This window comes from Ranitomeya imitator, chromosome 7, assembly GCF_032444005.1.
Source record: "Ranitomeya imitator isolate aRanImi1 chromosome 7, aRanImi1.pri, whole genome shotgun sequence".
Classification (NCBI taxonomy): domain Eukaryota; kingdom Metazoa; phylum Chordata; class Amphibia; order Anura; family Dendrobatidae; genus Ranitomeya; species Ranitomeya imitator.
In genome coordinates, this window is record NC_091288.1 from 226,138,537 (window position 1) to 226,158,701 (window position 20,165).

At 59.9% G+C, this 20,165-nt stretch overlaps 3 protein-coding genes across 4 annotated transcripts in view; 1 reads left to right on the forward strand and 2 right to left on the reverse strand.

Annotated features, from left to right (window-relative positions):
* Window positions 1-3,923, reverse strand: part of PRR14 (proline rich 14) — a 46,040-nt gene extending 42,117 nt beyond the window's left edge. Inside the window, exon 1 of the mRNA XM_069735257.1 lies at window positions 3,767-3,923. Within this exon, the coding sequence (XP_069591358.1) occupies window positions 3,767-3,825 (59 nt within the window). The 5' untranslated portion in view covers window positions 3,826-3,923. The remainder of the gene's footprint in view (window positions 1-3,766) is intronic.
* Window positions 3,924-4,007: 84 nt separating this feature from the next.
* Window positions 4,008-20,165, forward strand: part of RUSF1 (RUS family member 1) — a 40,342-nt gene continuing 24,184 nt past the window's right edge. Inside the window, exons 1-2 of one of the 2 annotated variants that reach the window (XM_069735258.1) lie at window positions 4,008-4,104; window positions 19,810-19,962. In XM_069735258.1, coding sequence (XP_069591359.1) covers window positions 19,816-19,962 — 147 coding nt within the window. In that variant the 5' untranslated portion in view covers window positions 4,008-4,104; window positions 19,810-19,815. Of the gene's footprint in view, window positions 4,105-4,134; window positions 4,227-19,809; window positions 19,963-20,165 lie in introns of those variants that run through there. The other variant, XM_069735259.1, reaches the window with a different exon arrangement.
* LOC138646251 (mucin-2-like) lies at window positions 5,634-17,069 on the reverse strand. Its single transcript, XM_069735718.1, has 5 exons — window positions 16,665-17,069; window positions 15,975-16,487; window positions 13,088-13,517; window positions 6,545-6,793; window positions 5,634-5,911 (listed from the first exon to the last, which is right to left on the reverse strand). Exons 1-5 carry the CDS (start codon window positions 17,067-17,069, stop codon window positions 5,634-5,636), a joined length of 1,875 nt encoding a protein of 624 aa, XP_069591819.1.

The window sequence follows — 20,165 nt, forward strand, 5'->3', positions numbered from 1 at the left end:
CCCCGCACTCACTCCGGACTCCTCCTCCCCCGCACTCACTCCGGACTCCTCCTCCCCCGCACTCACTCCGGACTCCTCCTCCCCCGCACTCACTCCGGACTCCTCCTCCTCCGCACTCACTCCGGACTCCTCCTCCTCCGCACTCACTCCGGACTCCTCCTCCTCCGCACTCACTCCGGACTCCTCCTCCTCCGCACTCACTCCGGACTCCTCCTCCTCCGCACTCACTCCGGACTCCTCCTCCTTCTCCTCCGCACTCACTCCGGACTCCTCCTCCTCCGCACTCACTCCGGACTCCTCCTCCTTCTCCTCCGCACTCACTCCGGACTCCTCCTCCTCCGCACTCACTCCGGACTCCTCCTCCTCCGCACTCACTCCGGACTCCTCCTCCTCCGCACTCACTCCGGACTCCTCCTCCTTCTCCTCCGCACTCACTCCGGACTCCTCCTCCTTCTCCTCCGCACTCACTCCGGACTCCTCCTCCTTCTCCTCCGCACTCACTCCGGACTCCTCCTCCTTCTCCTCCGCACTCACTCCGGACTCCTCCTCCTTCTCCTCCGCACTCACTCCGGACTCCTCCTCCTTCTCCTCCGCACTCACTCCGGACTCCTCCTCCTTCTCCTCCGCACTCACTCCGGACTCCTCGGACTCCTCCTCCGCACTCACTCCGGACTCCTCGGACTCCTCCTCCGCACTCACTCCGGACTCCTCCTCCTTCTCCTCCGCACTCACTCCGGACTCCTCCTCCTTCTCCTCCGCACTCACTCCGGACTCCTCCTCCTTCTCCTCCGCACTCACTCCGGACTCCTCCTCCTTCTCCTCCGCACTCACTCCGGACTCCTCCTCCTTCTCCTCCGCACTCACTCCGGACTCCTCCTCCTCCGCACTCACTCCGGACTCCTCCTCCTCCGCACTCACTCCGGACTCCTCCTCCTCCGCACTCACTCCGGACTCCTCCTCCGCACTCACTCCGGACTCCTCCTCCTCCGCACTCACTCCGGACTCCTCCTCCTCCGCACTCACTCCGGACTCCTCCTCCTCCGCACTCACTCCGGACTCCTCCTCCTCCGCACTCACTCCGGACTCCTCCTCCTCCGCACTCACTCCGGACTCCTCCTCCTTCTCCTCCGCACTCACTCCGGACTCCTGCGCACTCACTCCGGACTCCTCCTCCTCCGCACTCACTCCGGACTCCTCCTCCTCCGCACTCACTCCGGACTCCTCCGCACTCACTCCGGACTCCTCCGCACTCACTCACTCCGGACTCCTCCTCCCCCGCACTCACTCCGGACTCCTCCTCCTCCGCACTCACTCCGGACTCCTCCTCCTTCTCCTCCGCACTCACTCCGGACTCCTCCTCCTTCTCCTCCGCACTCACTCCGGACTCCTCCTCCTTCTCCTCCGCACTCACTCCGGACTCCTCCTCCTTCTCCTCCGCACTCACTCCGGACTCCTCGGACTCCTCCTCCGCACTCACTCCGGACTCCTCGGACTCCGCACTCACTCCGGACTCCTCCTCCTTCTCCTCCGCACTCACTCCGGACTCCTCCTCCTTCTCCTCCGCACTCACTCCGGACTCCTCCTCCTTCTCCTCCGCACTCACTCCGGACTCCTCCTCCTTCTCCTCCGCACTCACTCCGGACTCCTCCTCCTTCTCCTCCGCACTCACTCCGGACTCCTCGGACTCCTCCTCCGCACTCACTCCGGACTCCTCGGACTCCTCCTCCGCACTCACTCCGGACTCCTCCTCCTTCTCCTCCGCACTCACTCCGGACTCCTCCTCCTTCTCCTCCGCACTCACTCCGGACTCCTCCTCCTTCTCCTCCGCACTCACTCCGGACTCCTCCTCCTTCTCCTCCGCACTCACTCCGGACTCCTCCTCCTTCTCCTCCGCACTCACTCCGGACTCCTCCTCCTCCGCACTCACTCCGGACTCCTCCTCCTCCGCACTCACTCCGGACTCCTCCTCCTCCGCACTCACTCCGGACTCCTCCGCACTCACTCCGGACTCCTCCTCCTCCGCACTCACTCCGGACTCCTCCTCCTCCGCACTCACTCCGGACTCCTCCTCCTCCGCACTCACTCCGGACTCCTCCTCCTCCGCACTCACTCCGGACTCCTCCTCCTCCGCACTCACTCCGGACTCCTCCTCCTCCGCACTCACTCCGGACTCCTCCTCCTTCTCCTCCGCACTCACTCCGGACTCCTGCGCACTCACTCCGGACTCCTCCTCCTCCTCCTCCGCACTCACTCCGGACTCCTCCTCCTCCGCACTCACTCCGGACTCCTCCGCACTCACTCCGGACTCCTCCGCACTCACTCACTCCGGACTCCTCCTCCCCCGCACTCACTCCGGACTCCTCCTCCTCCGCACTCACTCCGGACTCCTCCTCCTTCTCCTCCGCACTCACTCCGGACTCCTCCGCACTCACTCCGGACTCCTCCGCACTCACTCCGGACTCCTCCTCCCCCGCACTCACTCCGGACTCCTCCTCCTCCTCCGCACTCACTCCGGACTCCTCCTCCTCCGCACTCACTCCGGACTCCTCCTCCTCCGCACTCACTCCGGACTCCTCCTCCTCCGCACTCACTCCGGACTCCTCCTCCTCCGCACTCACTCCGGACTCCTCCTCCTCACTCACTCCGGACTCCTCCTCCTTCTCCTCCGCACTCACTCCGGACTCCTCCTCCTCCTCCGCACTCACTCCGGACTCCTCCTCCTCCGCACTCACTCCGGACTCCTCCTCCTTCTCCTCCGGACTCCTCCTCCTCCTCACTCACTCCGGACTCCTCCTCCTTCTCCTCCGCACTCACTCCGGACTCCTCCTCCTCCGCACTCACTCTGGACTCCTCCGCACTCACTCCGGACTCGGACTCCTCCTCCGCACTCACTCCGGACTCCTCCTCCTTCTCCTCCGCACTCACTCCGGACTCCTCCTCCTTCTCCTCCGCACTCACTCCGGACTCCTCCTCCTCCGCACTCACTCCGGACTCCTCCTCCTTCTCCTCCGCACTCACTCCGGACTCCTCCTCCTTCTCCTCCGCACTCACTCCGGACTCCTCCTCCTTCTCCTCCGCACTCACTCCGGACTCCTCCTCCTTCTCCTCCGCACTCACTCCGGACTCCTCCTCCTTCTCCTCCGCACTCACTCCGGACTCCTCCTCCTTCTCCTCCGCACTCACTCCGGACTCCTCCTCCTTCTCCTCCGCACTCACTCCGGACTCCTCCTCCTTCTCCTCCGCACTCACTCCATACTCCTCCTCCTTCTCCTCCGCACTCACTCCGGACTCCTCCTCCTTCTCCTCCGCACTCACTCCGGACTCCTCCTCCTTCTCTTCCGCACTCACTCCGGACTCCTCCTCCTTCTCCTCCGCACTCACTCCGGACTCCTCCTCCTTCTCCTCCGGACTCCTCCTCCGCACTCACTCCGGACTCCTCCTTCTCCTCCTCCGCACTCACTCCGGACTCCTCCTCCTTCTCCTCCGGACTCCTCCTCCTCACTCACTCCGGACTCCTCCTCCTTCTCCTCCGCACTCACTCCGGACTCCTCCTCCTTCTCTTCCGCACTCACTCCGGACTCCTCCTCCTTCTCCTCCGCACTCACTCCGGACTCCTCCTCCTCCTCCGCACTCTCTCCGGAGTCATCGCTGTTTTGTTTTCTATTATTCGGATTTTTGCTATAAAACTTGGAGAAAACAAACAACTTCCTTCCTGTCCGACTGGGAACCCGTGATTCCCCGCGCTCCACACCCCGCTGGCACTGACCGGTACACGAGGAGCCGCCTTCTCCGGTAACGACGGGCACTTTCGTCTCGTGACGTCATTGTATAGCCCGGCCGTCCGGCGCCGCGATCGGGGAGGTTTCAGCATCCCACTCAGGCACTTCCGGTACTAACTCCGCCCCATCCGCCAAACACCACGTGACACGTCGCACAAATACGCTAGTGGTACCCACGTGACTAGAACTATAACAGAGGCGCAGAAAGCATGACGTCACATCCGGGCTATAGCACCCGCTCCACCAATAACCACTCACCGCCAGGTCACGTGACACCAGGAAACCATCTCCGAGTTATAGACAGAGCGCGGACGGCGAGAAAGAGGTGACGGACATATGGGGGCGGGGCGTCACATGACCGCGACCTCACGTGACCACCCCCCCTTATATCCCAACACCGGCACCTCCGTCCCTCCGGTCTGTGGCCGCGGCGTCTCCGTTACTCCGGTCTGTGTCTCCGTTACTCCGGTCTGTGTCTCCGTTACTCCGGTCTGTGTCTCCGTTACTCCGGTCTGTGTCTCCGTTACTCCGGTCTGTGGCCTCAGCGTCTCCGTTACTCCGGTCTGTGGCCTCAGCGTCTCCGTTACTCCGGTCTGTGGCCGCAGCGTCTCCGTTACTCCGGTCTGTGTCTCCGTTACTCTGGTCTGTGGCCGCGGCGTCTCCGTTACTCCGGTCTGTGGCCTCAGCGTCTCCGTTACTCCGGTCTGTGGCCTCAGTGTCTCCGTTACTCCGGTCTGTGGCCTCAGCGTCTCCGTTACTCCGGTCTGTGTCTCCGTTACTCTGGTCTGTGGCCGCGGCGTCTCCGTTACTCCGGTCTGTGTCTCCGTTACTCTGGTCTGTGGCCGCGGCGTCTCCGTTACTCCGGTCTGTGGCCTCAGCGTCTCCGTTACTCTGGTCTGTGTCTCCGTTACTCCGGTCTGTGGCCTCAGCGTCTCCGTTACTCCGGTCTGTGTCTCCGTTACTCTGGTCTGTGGCCGCGGCGTCTCCGTTACTCCGGTCTGTGGCCTCAGCGTCTCCGTTACTCCGGTCTGTGTCTCCGTTACTCCGGTCTGTGGCCTCAGCGTCTCCGTTACTCCGGTCTGTGGCCTCAGCGTCTCCGTCACTCCGGTCTGTGTCTCCGTTACTCCGGTCTGTGGCCACGGCGTCTCCGTCACTCCGGTCTGTGTCTCCGTTACTCCGGTCTGTGGCCACGGCGTCTCCGTCACTCCGGTCTGTGTCTCCGTTACTCCGGTCTGTGGCCACGGCGTCTCCGTTACTCCGGTCTGTGGCCTCAGCGTCTCCGTCACTCCGGTCTGTGTCTCCGTTACTCCGGTCTGTGGCCACGGCGTCTCCGTCACTCCGGTCTGTGTCTCCGTTACTCCGGTCTGTGGCCCCGGCGTCTCCGTTACTCCGGTCTGTGGCCCCGGCGTCTCCGTTACTCCGGTCTGTGTCTCCGTTACTCCGGTCTGTGGCCACGGCGTCTCCGTCACTCCGGTCTGTGGCCACGGCGTCTCCGTCACTCCGGTCTGTGGCCACGGCGTCTCCGTCACTCCGGTCTGTGGCCACGGCGTCTCCGTCACTCCGGTCTGTGGCCACGGCGTCTCCGTCACTCCGGTCTGTGGCCTCAGCGTCTCCGTTACTCCGGTCTGTGTCTCCGTTACTCCGGTCTGTGGCCCCGGCGTCTCCGTTACTCCGGTCTGTGTCTCCGTTACTCCGGTCTGTGGCCCCGGCGTCTCCGTTACTCCGGTCTGTGGCCCCGGCGTCTCCTTTACTCCGGTCTGTGGCCCCGGCGTCTCCGTTACTCCGGTCTGTGTCTCCGTTACTCCGGGCTGTGGCCCCGGCGTCTCCTTTACTCCGGGCTGTGGCCGCGGCGTCTCAGTCACTCCGATCTGTGTCTCCGTTACTCCGTTCTGTGGCCGCGGCGTCTCCGTCACTCCGGTCTGTGTCTTCGTTACTCCGGTCTGTGGCCCCGGCGTCTCCGTTACTCCGGTCTGTGGCCCCGGCGTCTCCGTCACTCCGGTCTGTGTCTCCGTTACTCTGGTCTGTGGCCGCGGCGTCTCCGTTACTCTGGTCTGTGGCCTCAGCGTCTCCGTTACTCCGGTCTGTGTCTCCGTTACTCCGGTCTGTGGCCTCAGCGTCTCCGTTACTCCGGTCTGTGGCCTCAGCGTCTCCGTCACTCCGGTCTGTGTCTCCGTTACTCCGGTCTGTGGCCACGGCGTCTCCGTCACTCCGGTCTGTGTCTCCGTTACTCCGGTCTGTGGCCACGGCGTCTCCGTCACTCCGGTCTGTGTCTCCGTTACTCCGGTCTGTGGCCACGGCGTCTCCGTTACTCCGGTCTGTGTCTCCGTTACTCCGGTCTGTGGCCCCGGCGTCTCCGTTACTCCGGTCTGTGGCCCCGGCGTCTCCGTTACTCCGGTCTGTGTCTCCGTTACTCCGGTCTGTGGCCACGGCGTCTCCGTCACTCCGGTCTGTGGCCACGGCGTCTCCGTCACTCCGGTCTGTGGCCACGGCGTCTCCGTCACTCCGGTCTGTGGCCACGGCGTCTCCGTCACTCCGGTCTGTGGCCTCAGCGTCTCCGTTACTCCGGTCTGTGTCTCCGTTACTCCGGTCTGTGGCCCCGGCGTCTCCGTTACTCCGGTCTGTGTCTCCGTTACTCCGGTCTGTGGCCCCGGCGTCTCCTTTACTCCGGTCTGTGGCCCCGGCGTCTCCGTTACTCCGGTCTGTGTCTCCGTTACTCCGGGCTGTGGCCGCGGCGTCTCAGTCACTCCGATCTGTGTCTCCGTTACTCCGTTCTGTGGCCGCGGCGTCTCCGTCACTCCGGTCTGTGTCTCCGTTACTCCGGGCTGTGGCCCCGGCGTCTCCGTTACTCCGGTCTGTGGCCACGGCGTCTCCGTTACTCCGGTCTGTGGCCCCGGCGTCTTCGTCACTCCGGGCTGTGTCTCCGTTACTCCGGGCTGTGGCCCCAGCGTCTCCGTTACTCCGGTCTGTGGCCGCGGCGTCTCCGTCACTCCGGTCTGTGTCTCCGTTACTCCGGTCTGTGGCCCCAGCATCTCCGTTACTCCGGTCTGTGGCCGCGGCGTCTCCGTTACTCCGGTCTGTGTCTCCGTTACTCCGGTCTGTGGCCGCGGCGTCTCCGTCATTCCGGTCTGTGTCTCCGTTACTCCGGTCTGTGGCCCCGGCGTCTCCGTTACTCCGGTCTGTGGCCGCGGCGTCTCCGTTACTCCGGTCTGTGGCCCCGGCGTCTCCGTTACTCCGGTCTGTGGCCGCGGCGTCTCCGTTACTCCGGTCTGTGGCCGCGGCGTCTCCGTTACTCCGATCTGTGGCCGCGGCGTCTCCGTTATTCCGGTCTGTGGCCGCGGCGTCTCCGTTACTCCGGTCTGTGGCCGCGGCGTCTCCGTTACTCCGGTCTGTGTCTCCGTTACTCCTGTCTGTGGCCGCGGCGTCTCCGTTACTCCGGTCTGTGGCCGCGGCGTCTCCGTTACTCCGGTCTATGTCTCCGTTACTCCGGTCTGTGGCCGCGGCGTCTCCGTTACTCCGGTCTGTGGCCGCGGCGTCTCCGTTACTCCGGTCTGTGGCCGCGGCGTCTCCTGTTGTGAGTTCTGTTTTTGGGCTCCCTCTGGTGGTTACTGATGGTACTGGGTGACTTGTCTTTCCTGGGTTTCTGGGTTCCACCTGTTCTATCAGCATATGGGAGTTTCCTATTTAACCTGGCTTTGCTGGCATTTCCTCGCCGGTTATCAATGTATCCAGTGTGTCTTGTTACCTCTGCTCCCTGCTCCTAGAACCTTCTGGACAAGCTAAGTTTGGATTTTCCTGTTTTGGTGTTTTGCTTAATTTGGTTTTTAGTCCAGCCTGCAGATTTGTGATTCTCTGCTGCTGGTTGCTCTAGTGGGCTGAAATTGCTCCTCATGTACCATGAGTTGGCACATGAGTTCAAGTAATTTCAGGATGGTTTTTTGAAGGGTTTTTCGCTGACCGCGCAGTTCACTTTTGTATCCTCTATCTAGCTTTAGCGGGCCTCATTTTGCTGAAACTGTTTTCATACTACGTATGTGCTTTCCTCTCATTTCACCGTCATTATATGTGGGGGGCTGCTATTTGCTGTGGGGTATTTCTCTGGAGGCAAGAGAGGTCTGTGTTTCTTCTGATAGGGGAAGTTAGATCTTCGGCTGGAGCGAGACGTCTAGGATCATCGTAGGCACGTTCCCCGGCTACTTTTATTTGTGTGTTAGGTTCAGGGTCGCGGTCAGCTCAGGTTCCATCGCCCTAGAGCTTGTTTGTATCTGTGCTTGTCCTTTAGTGATCCCCTGCCATTGGGATCATGACAGTATAACCGGCCCACAAAGTGTTAATTGTATTGGCTGAAGTAGGAGGATAAGTAGTCTGAGGAAGTTTTTTTTTTTTTTTTTTTTCTTCTTTCTCTTTCCCTCAGAGTTTGCTGCCTAGCCTTATTGCAGCGTGGCTACTTCCTCCTCCTCTTAATCTTTGAATGGCTCTGATCTCAGCTGTTTATCATGGACGTCCAGAGTTTGGCTTCCAGCCTGAATAATCTTGCCACTAAGGTTCAAAATATACAGGATTTTGTTGTACATGCTCCTATGTCTGAACCTAGAATTCCTGTCCCAGAGTTTTTTTCTGGAGATAGATCTCGTTTTCTGAATTTTAGGAACAATTGCAAGTTGTTTCTTTCTTTGAAATCTCGCTCCTCTGGAGACCCTGCTCAGCAAGTCAAGATAATTATATCTTTCCTGCGGGGTGACCCTCAGGATTGGGCATTTGCATTGGCACCAGGGGACCCTGCGTTGCTTAATGCAGATACGTTTTTTCTGGCATTGGGTTTGCTCTATGAGGAACCTAACCAAGAGATTCAGGCTGAAAAAGCTTTATTGGCTCTCTCTCAGGGGCAAGATGAAGCAGAAATTTATTGTCAAAAATTTCGGAAGTGGTCGGTACTTACTCAGTGGAATGAGTGCGCCCTGGCTGCAAAGTTCAGAGATGGCCTTTCTGAGGCCATTAAAGATGTTATGGTGGGGTTCCCGGCGCCTACGGGTCTGAATGAGTCTATGACTATGGCTATTCAGATTGATCGGCGTTTACGGGAGCGCAAACCTGTGCACCATTTGGCGGTGTCTTCTGAACAGGCACTTGAGACAATGCAATGTGATAGAGTTCAGTCTAGAAGTGAACGGCAAAACTATAGGCGGAAAAATGGGTTGTGCTTTTATTGTGGTGATTCAGCTCATGTTATATCAGCATGCTCTAAACGCACAAAAAAGGTTGATAAGTCTGTTGCCATTAGTACTTTACAGTCTAAGTTCATTCTGTCTGTGACTCTGATTTGTTCATTATCATCCATTTCCGTCGATGCCTATGTGGATTCAGGCGCTGCCCTGAGTCTTATGGATTGGTCATTTGCCAATCGCTGTGGGTTTAGTCTGGAGCCTCTGGAAGTCCCTATTCCTTTGAAGGGAATTGACTCTACACCTTTGGCTATGAATAAACCTCAGTACTGGACACAAGTGACCATGCGTATGACTCCCGTTCATCAGGAGGTGATTCGCTTCCTGGTACTGTATAATTTACATGATGTCTTAGTGCTTGGTCTGCCATGGTTACAAACTCATAACCCAGTCCTTGACTGGAAATCAATGTCTGTGTTAAGCTGGGGTTGTCAGGGGGTTCATGATGATGCACCTCCGATTTCTATCGCTTCATCTACTCCTTCTGAGGTTCCTGTATTTTTGTCTGATTATCGGGATGTTTTTGAGGAGCCTAAGCTCAGTTCGCTTCCTCCTCACAGGGATTGCGATTGTGCTATAAATTTAATTCCAGGCAGTAAATTTCCTAAAGGTCGTTTGTTCAATCTGTCAGTGCCAGAGCATACTGCTATGCGGGATTATGTTAAGGAGTCCTTGGAAAAGGGACATATCCGTCCATCTTCGTCCCCTTTGGGAGCAGGTTTTTTTTTCGTGGCCAAGAAAGATGGTTCCTTGAGGCCTTGTATAGATTATCGTCTTTTGAATAAGATTACCGTAAAATATCAGTATCCTTTGCCATTGTTGACTGATTTGTTTGCTCGCATTAAGGGGGCTAAATGGTTCACTAAGATTGATCTTCGGGGTGCGTATAATCTTATACGAATAAAGCAAGGTGATGAGTGGAAAACCGCATTTAATACGCCTGAGGGCCATTTTGAGTATTTGGTAATGCCTTTTGGACTTTCTAATGCTCCTTCAGTCTTCCAGTCCTTTATGCACGATATTTTCCGTGAATATCTGGATAAATTTATGATTGTGTATTTGGATGATGTTTTGTTTTTTTCTGATGACTGGGAGTCTCATGTTCAGCAGGTCAGGAAGGTGTTTCAGGTCCTGCAGGCCAATTCCTTGTTTGTAAAAGGCTCAAAGTGTCTCTTTGGAGTCCAGAAGATTTCTTTCTTGGGGTATATTTTTTCCCCTTCTACTATTGAGATGGATCCCGTCAAGGTTCAGGCTATTTGTGACTGGACGCAGCCTACATCTCTTAAGAGTCTACAGAAGTTCTTGGACTTTGCTAATTTCTATCGTCGTTTTATAACTAATTTTTCTAGTGTTGTTAAGCCTTTGACGGATTTGACTAAGAAGGGTGCTGATGTTGCTAATTGGTCTCCTGCGGCTGTGGAGGCCTTTCAGGAACTTAAGCGCCGGTTTTCTTCTGCTCCTGTGTTGCGTCAGCCAGATGTTTCGCTCCCTTTTCAGGTTGAGGTTGATGTTTCCGAGATTGGAGCGGGGGCGGTTTTGTCACAGAGAAGCTCCGATGGCTCAGTGATGAAGCCATGCGCGTTTTTTTCTAGAAAGTTTTCGCCGGCTGAGCGGAATTATGATGTTGGTAATCGGGAACTTTTGGCCATGAAGTGGGCATTTGAGGAGTGGCGTCATTGGCTAGAGGGTGCTAGACATCGTGTGGTGGTCTTGACTGATCACAAAAATTTGATTTACCTTGAGTCTGCCAGGCGTCTGAATCCTAGACAGGCTCGTTGGTCACTGTTTTTCTCTCGTTTCAATTTTGTGGTTTCATACCTGCCAGGTTCAAAGAATGTGAAGGCGGATGCTCTTTCTAGGAGTTTTGTGCTTGACTCCCCTGGAAATTCTGAGCCCTCTGGTATCCTTAGGGATGGGGTGATTTTGTCTGCTGTCTCCCCAGACTTGCGACGTGCTTTGCAGGAGTTTCAGGTGGCTAAACCTGATCGTTGTCCGCCTGAGAGACTGTTTGTTCCGGATAATTGGACCAGTAGAGTCATCTCCGAGGTTCATTCTTCTGCGTTGGCAGGTCATCCTGGAATATTTGGTACTAGAGACTTGGTGGCCAGGTCTTTTTGGTGGCCTTCCTTGTCGAGGGATGTGCGTTCTTTTGTGCAGTCTTGTGAGGTTTGTGCTCGGGCTAAGCCTTGCTGTTCTCGGGCCAGTGGATTGTTGTCACCTTTGCCTATCCCGAAGAGGCCTTGGACGCACATTTCCATGGACTTTATTTCGGATCTCCCTGTCTCTCAAAAAATGTCCGTCATCTGGGTTGTGTGTGATCGCTTTTCTAAAATGGTTCATCTGGTACCCTTGCCTAAGTTGCCTTCCTCCTCTGAGTTGGTCCCTCTGTTTTTTCAGAATGTGGTTCGTTTGCATGGGATTCCTGAGAACATCGTTTCTGACAGGGGATCCCAGTTTGTGTCTAGATTTTGGCGGACTTTCTGTGCTAAGATGGGCATTGATTTGTCCTTTTCGTCTGCATTCCATCCTCAGACGAATGGCCAGACTGAACGAACTAATCAGACCTTGGAAACTTATTTAAGGTGTTTTGTTTCTGCTGATCAGGATGACTGGGTTACCTTTTTGCCGCTGGCCGAGTTTGCGCTTAATAATCGGGCTAGTTCTGCTACCTTGGTTTCTCCTTTCTTTTGTAATTCGGGGTTTCATCCTCGTTTTTCCTCTGGTCAGGTGGAACCTTCTGATTGTCCTGGAGTGGACATGGTGGTGGATAGGTTGCATCGGATTTGGAGTCATGTGGTGGACAATTTGAAGTTGTCCCAGGAGAAGGCTCAGCAGTTTGCTAATCGCCGTCGCCGCCTGGGTCCTCGACTTCTTGTTGGTGACTTGGTGTGGTTGTCTTCTCGTTTTGTTCCTATGAAGGTCTCTTCTCCTAAGTTCAAGCCTCGGTTCATCGGTCCCTATAGGATCTTGGAAATTCTTAACCCTGTGTCGTTTCGTTTGGATCTCCCGGCATCGTTTGCTATTCATAATGTGTTTCATCGGTCGTTGTTGCGGAAGTATGAGGTACCTGTTCTTCCTTCTCTTGAGCCTCCTGCTCCAGTGCTGGTGGAGGGAGAATTGGAGTATGTTGTGGAGAAGATCTTGGATTCTCGTGTTTCCAGACGGAAACTCCAGTATTTGGTCAAGTGGAAGGGTTATGGTCAGGAGGATAATTCTTGGGTGGTTGCCTCGGATGTTCATGCTGATGATTTGGTTCGCGCTTTTCATAGGGCTCATCCTGGTCGCCCTGGTGGTTCTCGTGAGGGTTCGGTGACCCCTCCTCAAGGGGGGGGTACTGTTGTGAGTTCTGTTTTTTGGGCTCCCTCTGGTGGTTACTGATGGTACTGGGTGACTTGTCTTTCCTGGGTTTCTGGGTTCCACCTGTTCTATCAGCATATGGGAGTTTCCTATTTAACCTGGCTTTGCTGGCATTTCCTCGCCGGTTATCAATGTATCCAGTGTGTCTTGTTACCTCTGCTCCCTGCTCCTAGAACCTTCTGGACAAGCTAAGTTTGGATTTTCCTGTTTTGTGTTTTGCTTAATTTGGTTTTTAGTCCAGCCTGCAGATTTGTGATTCTCTGCTGCTGGTTGCTCTAGTGGGCTGAAATTGCTCCTCATGTACCATGAGTTGGCACATGAGTTCAAGTAATTTCAGGATGGTTTTTTGAAGGGTTTTTCGCTGACCGCGCAGTTCACTTTTGTATCCTCTGCTATCTAGCTTTAGCGGGCCTCATTTTGCTGAAACTGTTTTCATACTACGTATGTGCTTTCCTCTCATTTCACCGTCATTATATGTGGGGGGCTGCTATTTGCTGTGGGGTATTTCTCTGGAGGCAAGAGAGGTCTGTGTTTCTTCTGATAGGGGAAGTTAGATCTTCGGCTGGAGCGAGACGTCTAGGATCATCGTAGGCACGTTCCCCGGCTACTTTTATTTGTGTGTTAGGTTCAGGGTCGCGGTCAGCTCAGGTTCCATCGCCCTAGAGCTTGTTTGTATCTGTGCTTGTCCTTTTTGTGATCCCCTGCCATTGGGATCATGACAGTCTCCGTTACTCCGATCTGTGGCCCCGGCGTCTCCGTCACTGCGGTCTGTGTCTCCATTACTCCGGTCTGTGGCCGCGGCGTCTCCGTTACTCCGGTCTGTGGCCGCGGCGTCTCCGTTACTCTGGTCTGTGGCCGCGGCGTCTCCGTTACTGCGGTCTGTGTCTCCGTCACTCCGGTCTGTGGCCCCGACGTCTCCGTCACTGCGGTCTGTCTCCATTACTCCGGTCTGTGGCCGCGGCGTCTCCGTTACTCCGGTCTGTGGCCGCGGCGTCTCCGTTACTCTGGTCTGTGGCCGCGGCGTCTCCGTTACTGCGGTCTGTGTCTCCGTCACTCCGGTCTGTGGCCCCGACGTCTCCGTCACTGCGGTCTGTGTCTCCGTCACTCCGGTCTGTGGCCGCGGCGTCTCCGTTACTCCGGTCTGTGTCTCCGTTACTCCGGTCTGTGGCCCCAGCGTCTCCGTTACTCCGGTCTGTGGCCCCGGCGTCTCCGTTACTCCGGTCTGTGGCCGCGGCGTCTCCGTTACTCCGGTCTGTGGCCCCGGCGTCTCCGTTACTCCGGTCTGTGGCCCCGGCGTCTCCGTTACTCCGGTCTGTGGCCCCGGCGTCTCCGTTACTCCGGTCTGTGGCCCCGGCGTCTCCGTTACTCCGGTCTGTGGCCGCGGCGTCTCCGTTACTCCGATCTGTGGCCCCGGCGTCTCCGTTACTCCGATCTGTGGCCCCGGCGTCTCCGTTACTCCGATCTGTGGCCCCGGCGTCTCCGTTACTCCGGTCTGTGGCCCCGGCATCTCCGTCACTCCGGTCTGTGGCCCCGGCGTCTCCGTTACTCCGGTCTGTGTCTCCGTTACTCCGGTCTGTGGCCCCGGCGTCTCCGTTACTCCGGTCTGTGTCTCCGTTACTCCGGTCTGTGGCCCCGGCGTCTCCGTTACTCCGGTCTGTGTCTCCGTTACTCCGGTCTGTGGCCCCGGCGTCTCCGTTACTCCGGTCTGTGGCCCCGGCATCTCCGTCACTCCGGTCTGTGGTCCCGGCGTCTCCGTTACTCCGGTCTGTGGCCCCGGCGTCTCCGTTACTCCGGTCTGTGTCTCCGTTACTCCGGTCTGTGGCCCCGGCGTCTCCGTTACTCCGGTCTGTGTCTCCGTTACTCCGGTCTGTGGCCCCGGTGTCTCCGTTACTCCGGTCCGTGGCCCCGGTGTCTCCGTTACTCCGGTCTGTGGCCCCGGCGTCTCCGTTACTCCGGTCTGTGGCCGCGGCGTCTCCGTTACTCCGGTCTGTGGCCGTGGCGTCTCCGTTACTCCGGTCTGTGGCCCCGGCGTCTCCGTTACTCCGGTCTGTGTCTCCGTCACTCCGGTCTGTGGCCTCGGCGTCTCCGTCACTCCGGTCTGTGTCTCCGTTACTCCGGTCTGTGGCCCCGGCGTCTCCGTTACTCCGGTCTGTGGCCGCGGCGTCTCCATCGCTCTGGTCTGTGGCCCCGACGTCTCCGTCGCTTCGGTCTGTGGCCGCGGCGTCTCTGTTACTCCGGTCTGTGTCTCCGTTACTCCGGTCCGTGGCCCCGGCGTCTCCGTTACTCCGGTACGTGTCTCGTTACTCCGGTCTGTGGCCCCGGTGTCTCCGTTACTCCGGTCTGTGGCCCCGGTGTCTCCGTCACTCCGGTCTGTGGCCCCGCGTCTCCGTCACTCCGGTCTGTGGCCCCGGCATCTCCGTCACTACGATCTGTGGCCCCGGCGTCTCCGTTACTCCGGTCTGTGGCCCCGGTGTCTCCGTTACTCCGGTCTGTGGCCCCGGTGTCTCCGTTACTCCGGTCTGTGGCCCCGCGTCTCCGTTACTCCAGTCTGTGGCCCCGGCATCTCCGTCACTACGATCTGTGGCCCCGGCGTCTTCTTTACTCCGGTCTGTGTCTCCGTCGCTTCGGTCTGTGGCCGCGGCGTCTCCGTCGCTTCGGTCTGTGTCTCCGTTACTCCGGGCCGTGGCCCCGGCGTCTCCGTTACTCCGGTCTGTGTCTCCGTTACTCCGGGCCGTGGCCCCGGCGTCTCCGTTACTCCGGGCCGTGGCGTCTCCGTTACTCCGGTCTGTGGCCCCGGCGTCTCCGTCACTCCGGTCTGTGGCCCCGGCGTCTCCGTCACTCCGGTCTTTGGCCCCGGCGTCTCCGTTACTCCGGTCTGTGTCTCCGTCACTCCGGTCTGTGGCCCCGGCGTCTCCGTCACTCCGGTCTGTGGCCCCGGCGTCTCCGTCACTCCGATCTGTGTCTCCGTCACTCCGGTCTGTGGCCCCGGCGTCTCCTTTACTCCGGTCTGTGTCTCCGTTACTCCTGTCTGTGGCCGCGGCGTCTCCGTTACTCCGGTCTGTGGCCGCGGCGTCTCCGTCACTCCGGTCTGTGGCCCCGGCGTCTCCGTTACTCCGGTCTGTGTCTCCGTTACTCCGGTCTGTGGCCGCGGCGTCTCCGTTACTCTGGTCTGTGGCCGCGGCGTCTCCGTCACTCCGGTCTGTGGCCCCGGCGTCTCCGTTACTCCGGTCTGTGTCTCAATTACTCCGGTCTGTGGCCCCGGCGTCTCCGTCACTCCGGTCTGTGTCTCCGTCACTCCGGTCTGTGGCCCCGGCGTCTCCGTCACTCCGGTCTGTGTCTCCGTTACTCCGGTCTGTGGCCGCGGCGTCTCCGTTACTCCGGTCTGTGGCCGCGGCGTCTCCGTTACACCGGTCTGTGGCCGCGGCGTCTCCGTTACTCCGGTCTGTGTCTCCGTCACTCCGGTCTGTGGCCCCGACGTCTCCGTCACTCCGGTCTGTGTCTCCGTTACTCCGGTCTGTGGCCGCGGCGTCTCCGTTACTCCGGTCTGTGGCCGCGGCGTCTCCGTCACTCCGGTCTGTGGCCCCGGCGTCTCCGTTACTCCGGTCTGTGTCTCAATTACTCCGGTCTGTGGCCCCGGCGTCTCCGTCACTCCGGTCTGTGTCTCCGTCACTCCGGTCTGTGGCCCCGGCGTCTCCGTCACTCCGGGCTGTGTCTCAATTACTCCGGTCTGTGGCCCCGGCGTCTCCGTCACTCCGGTCTGTGTCTCCGTCACTCCGGGCTGTGGCCCCGGCGTCTCCTTTATTCCGGTCTGTGTCTCCGTTACTCCGGTCTGTGGCCCCGGCGTCTCCGTCACTCCGGTCTGTGTCTCCGTTACTCCGGTCTGTGGCCGCGGCGTCTCCGTTACTCCGGTCTGTGGCCGCGGCTTCTCCGTTACTCCGGTCTGTGGCCGCGGCGTCTCCGTTACTCTGGTCTGTGGCCGCGGCGTCTCCGTTACTGCGGTCTGTGTCTCCGTCACTCCGGTCTGTGGCCCCGACGTCTCCGTCACTCCGGTCTGTGGCCGCGGCGTCTCCGTCACTGCGGTCTGTGTCTCCGTCACTCCGGTCTGTGGCCGCGGCGTCTCCGTTACTCCGGTCTGTGGCCGCGGCGTCTCCGTTACTCCGGTCTGTGTCTCCGTTACTCCGGTCCGTTGCCGCGGCGTCTCCGTTACTCCGGTCTGTGGCCGCGGCGTCTCCGTTACTCCGGTCTGTGTCTCCGTTACTCCGGTCTGTGGCCGCGGCGTCTCCGTTACTCCGGTCTGTGTCTCCGTTACTCCGGTCTGTGGCCGCGGCGTCTCCGTTACTCCGGTCTGTGGCCCCGGCGTCTCCGTTACTCCGGTCTGTGGACCCGGCATCTCCGTTACTCCGGTCTGTGGCCCCGGCATCTCCGTTACTCCGGTCTGTGGCCGCGGCGTCTCCGTTACTCCGGTCTGTGGCCGCGGCGTCTCCATTACTCCGATCTGTGGCCCCGGCGTCTCCGTTACTGCGGTCTGTGTCTCCGTCACTCCGGTCTGTGGCCCCGACGTCTCCGTCACTGCGGTCTGTGTCTCCGTCACTCCGGTCTGTGGCCGCGGCATCTCCGTCACTGCGGTCTGTGTCTCCGTCACTCCGGTCTGTGGCCGCGGCGTCTCCATTACTCCGGTCTGTGTCTCCGTTACTCCGGTCTGTGGCCCCAGCATCTCCGTTACTCCGGTCTGTGGCCGCGGCGTCTCCGTTACTCCGGTCTGTGGCCCCGGCATCTCCGTCACTCCGGTCTGTGGCCCCGGCGTCTCCGTTACTCCGGTCTGTGTCTCCGTTACTCCGGTCTGTGGCCGCGGCGTCTCCGTTACTCCGGTCTGTGTCTCCGTTACTCCGGTCTGTGGCCGCGGCGTCTCCGTTACTCCGGTCTGTGTCTCCGTTACTCCGGTCTGTGGCCCCGGCGTCTCCGTTACTCCGGTCTGTGGCCCCGGCATCTCCGTCACTCCGGTCTGTGGCCCCGGCGTCTCCGTTACTCCGGTCTGTGTCTCCGTTACTCCGGTCTGTGGCCGCGGCGTCTCCGTTACTCCGGTCTGTGTCTCCGTTACTCCGGTCTGTGGCCCCGGCGTCTCCGTTACTCCGGTCTGTGGCCACGGCGTCTCCGTTACTCCGGTCTGTGGCCGCGGCGTCTCCGTTACTCCGATCTGTGGCCCCGGCGTCTCCGTCACTGCGGTCTGTGTCTCCGTCACTCCGGTCTGTGGCCGCGGCGTCTCCGTTACTCGGGTCTGTGGCCGCGGCGTCTCCGTTACTCCAGTCTGTGTCTCCGTCGCTCCGGTCTGTGGCCCCGACGTCTCCGTCACTGCGGTCTGTGTCTCCATCACTCCGGTCTGTGGCCGCGGCGTCTCCGTCACTCCGGTCTGTGTCTCCGTCACTCCGGTCTGTGGCTGCGGCGTCTCCGTTACTCTGGTCTGTGTCTCTGTTACTCTGGTCTGTGTCTCCGTTACTCCGGTCTGTGGCCGCGGCGTCTCCGTCACTCCGGTCTGTGTCTCCGTCACTCCGGTCTGTGGCCGCGGCATCTCCGTTACTCCGGTCTGTGTCTCCGTTACTCCGGTCTGTGGCCGCGGCGTCTCCGTTACTCCGGGCCGTGGCGTCTCCGTTACTCCGGTCTGTGGCCCCGGCGTCTCCGTTACTCCGGTCTGTGGCCGCGGCGTCTCCGTTATTCCGGTCTGTGGCCGCGGCGTCTCCGTTACTCCGGTCTGTGGCCGCGGCGTCTCCGTTACTCCGGTCTGTGTCTCCGTTACTCCGGTCTGTGGCCCCAGCGTCTCCTTTATTCCAGTCTCTGGCCGCGGCGTCTCCGTTACTCCGGTCTGTGGCCGCGGCGTCTCCGTTACTCCGGTCTGTGTCTCCGTCACTCCGGTCTGTGGCCACGGCATCTCCGTTACTCCGGTCTGTGGCCCCGGCATCTCCGTCACTCCGGTCTGTGGCCCCGGCGTCTCCGTTACTCCAGTCTGTGTCTCCGTTACTCCGGTCTGTGGCCCCTGCGTCTCCGTTACTCCGGTCTGTGGCCCCTGCGTCTCCGTTACTCCGGTCTGTGGCCCCTGCGTCTCCGTCACTCCGGTCCGTGGCCCCGGTGCCTCCGTTACTCCAGTCTGTGTCTCCGTTACTCCGGTCTGTGGCCGTGGCGTCTCCGTTACTCCGGTCTGTGGCCGTGGCGTCTCCGTTACTCCGGTCTGTGGCCGTGGCGTCTCCGTTACTCCGGTCTGTGGCCGCGGCGTCTCCGTTACTCCGGTCTGTGGCCGCGGCGTCTCCGTTACTCCGGTCTGTGGCCCCGGCGTCTCCGTTACTCCTATCTGTGTCTCCGTTACTCCGGTCTGTGGCCGCGGCGTCTCTGTTACTCCGGTCTGTGGCCGCGGCGTCTCCGTTACTCCTATCTGTGTCTCCGTTACTCCGGTCTGTGGCCCCGGTGTCTCCGTTACTCCGGTCTGTGGCCCCGGCGTCTTCGTTACTCCGGTCTGTGTCTCCGTCTCTTCGGTCTGTGGCCGCGGCGTCTCCGTCGCTTCGGTCTGTGGCCGCGGCGTCTCCGTCACTCCGGTCTGTGTCTCTGTTACTCCGGGCCGTGGCGTCTCCGGTCTGTGGCCCCGGCGTCTCCGTTACTCCTATCTGTGTCTCCGTTACTCCGGTCTGTGGCCGCGGCGTCTCTGTTACTCCGGTCTGTGGCCGCGGCGTCTCCATCGCTCTGGTCTGTGTCTCTGTTACTCCGGTCTGTGGCCCCGGCGTCTCCGTTACTCCGGTATGTGTCTCCGTTACTCCGGTCTGTGGCCCCGGTGTCTCCGTTACTCCGGTCTGTGGCCCCGGCGTCTTCGTTACTCCGGTCTGTGTCTCCGTCTCTTCGGTCTGTGGCCGCGGCGTCTCCGTCGCTTCGGTCTGTGGCCGCGGCGTCTCCGTCACTCCGGTCTGTGTCTCTGTTACTCCGGGCCGTGGCGTCTCCGGTCTGTGGCCCCGGCGTCTCCGTCACTCCGGTCCGTGGCCCCGGCGTCTCCGTCACTCCGGTCTGTGGCCCCGGCGTCTCCGTTACTCCGGGCCGTGGCGTCTCCGTTACTCCGGTCTGTGGCCCCGGCGTCTCCGTTACTCCGGTCTGTGGCCCTGGCGTCTCCGTTACTCCGGTCTGTGTCTCCGTCACTCCGGTCTGTGGCCCCGGCGTCTCCGTCACTCCGGTCTTTGGCCCCGGCGTGTCCGTTACTCCGGTCTGTGTCTCCGTCACTCCGGTCTGTGGCCGCGGCGTCTCCGTTACTCCGGTCTGTGGCCGCGGCGTCTCCGTTACTCCGGTCTGTGGCCGCGGCGTCTCCGTCACTCCGGTCTGTGGCGCGGGCCCCGGAGTCTCCATTTTTGCGGTGTGGGCCTTGGGGACGCCCGCAGTCTAGGCCACCATGTGGTACCAGCTGCTCTCCCTCTTCTTTTTGGCAGGCTGTGATGTCATCCAGCGGGGCGACCATTGTGTGCACGGAACGCTATGGATCCGGTGGCGTTGTCAAGTACAGGGGATGTGATGGCGGGATTGTGAGGATGGAACGACCGCCTTCGAGCAGCAGCTGCGGCCTCCTGAGGGACTTCTTCACCGTAAGTCTCCATACTGTGCGGAGTCTCCTGTCATTGAGCACATGCATCCTAGGCGCTGGCTCCATCATACGGGAGGGATCTGTGGGGGCCTATGGAGGGCCGGGACCTCAGGAGAAGGGGAGTATGATAGCGGCGGATGGCTGTGGGGGAGGGTTTTAGAGGTTGGGTCCATGGGGGGATACAATGGAGGGATTGGGCCTGTG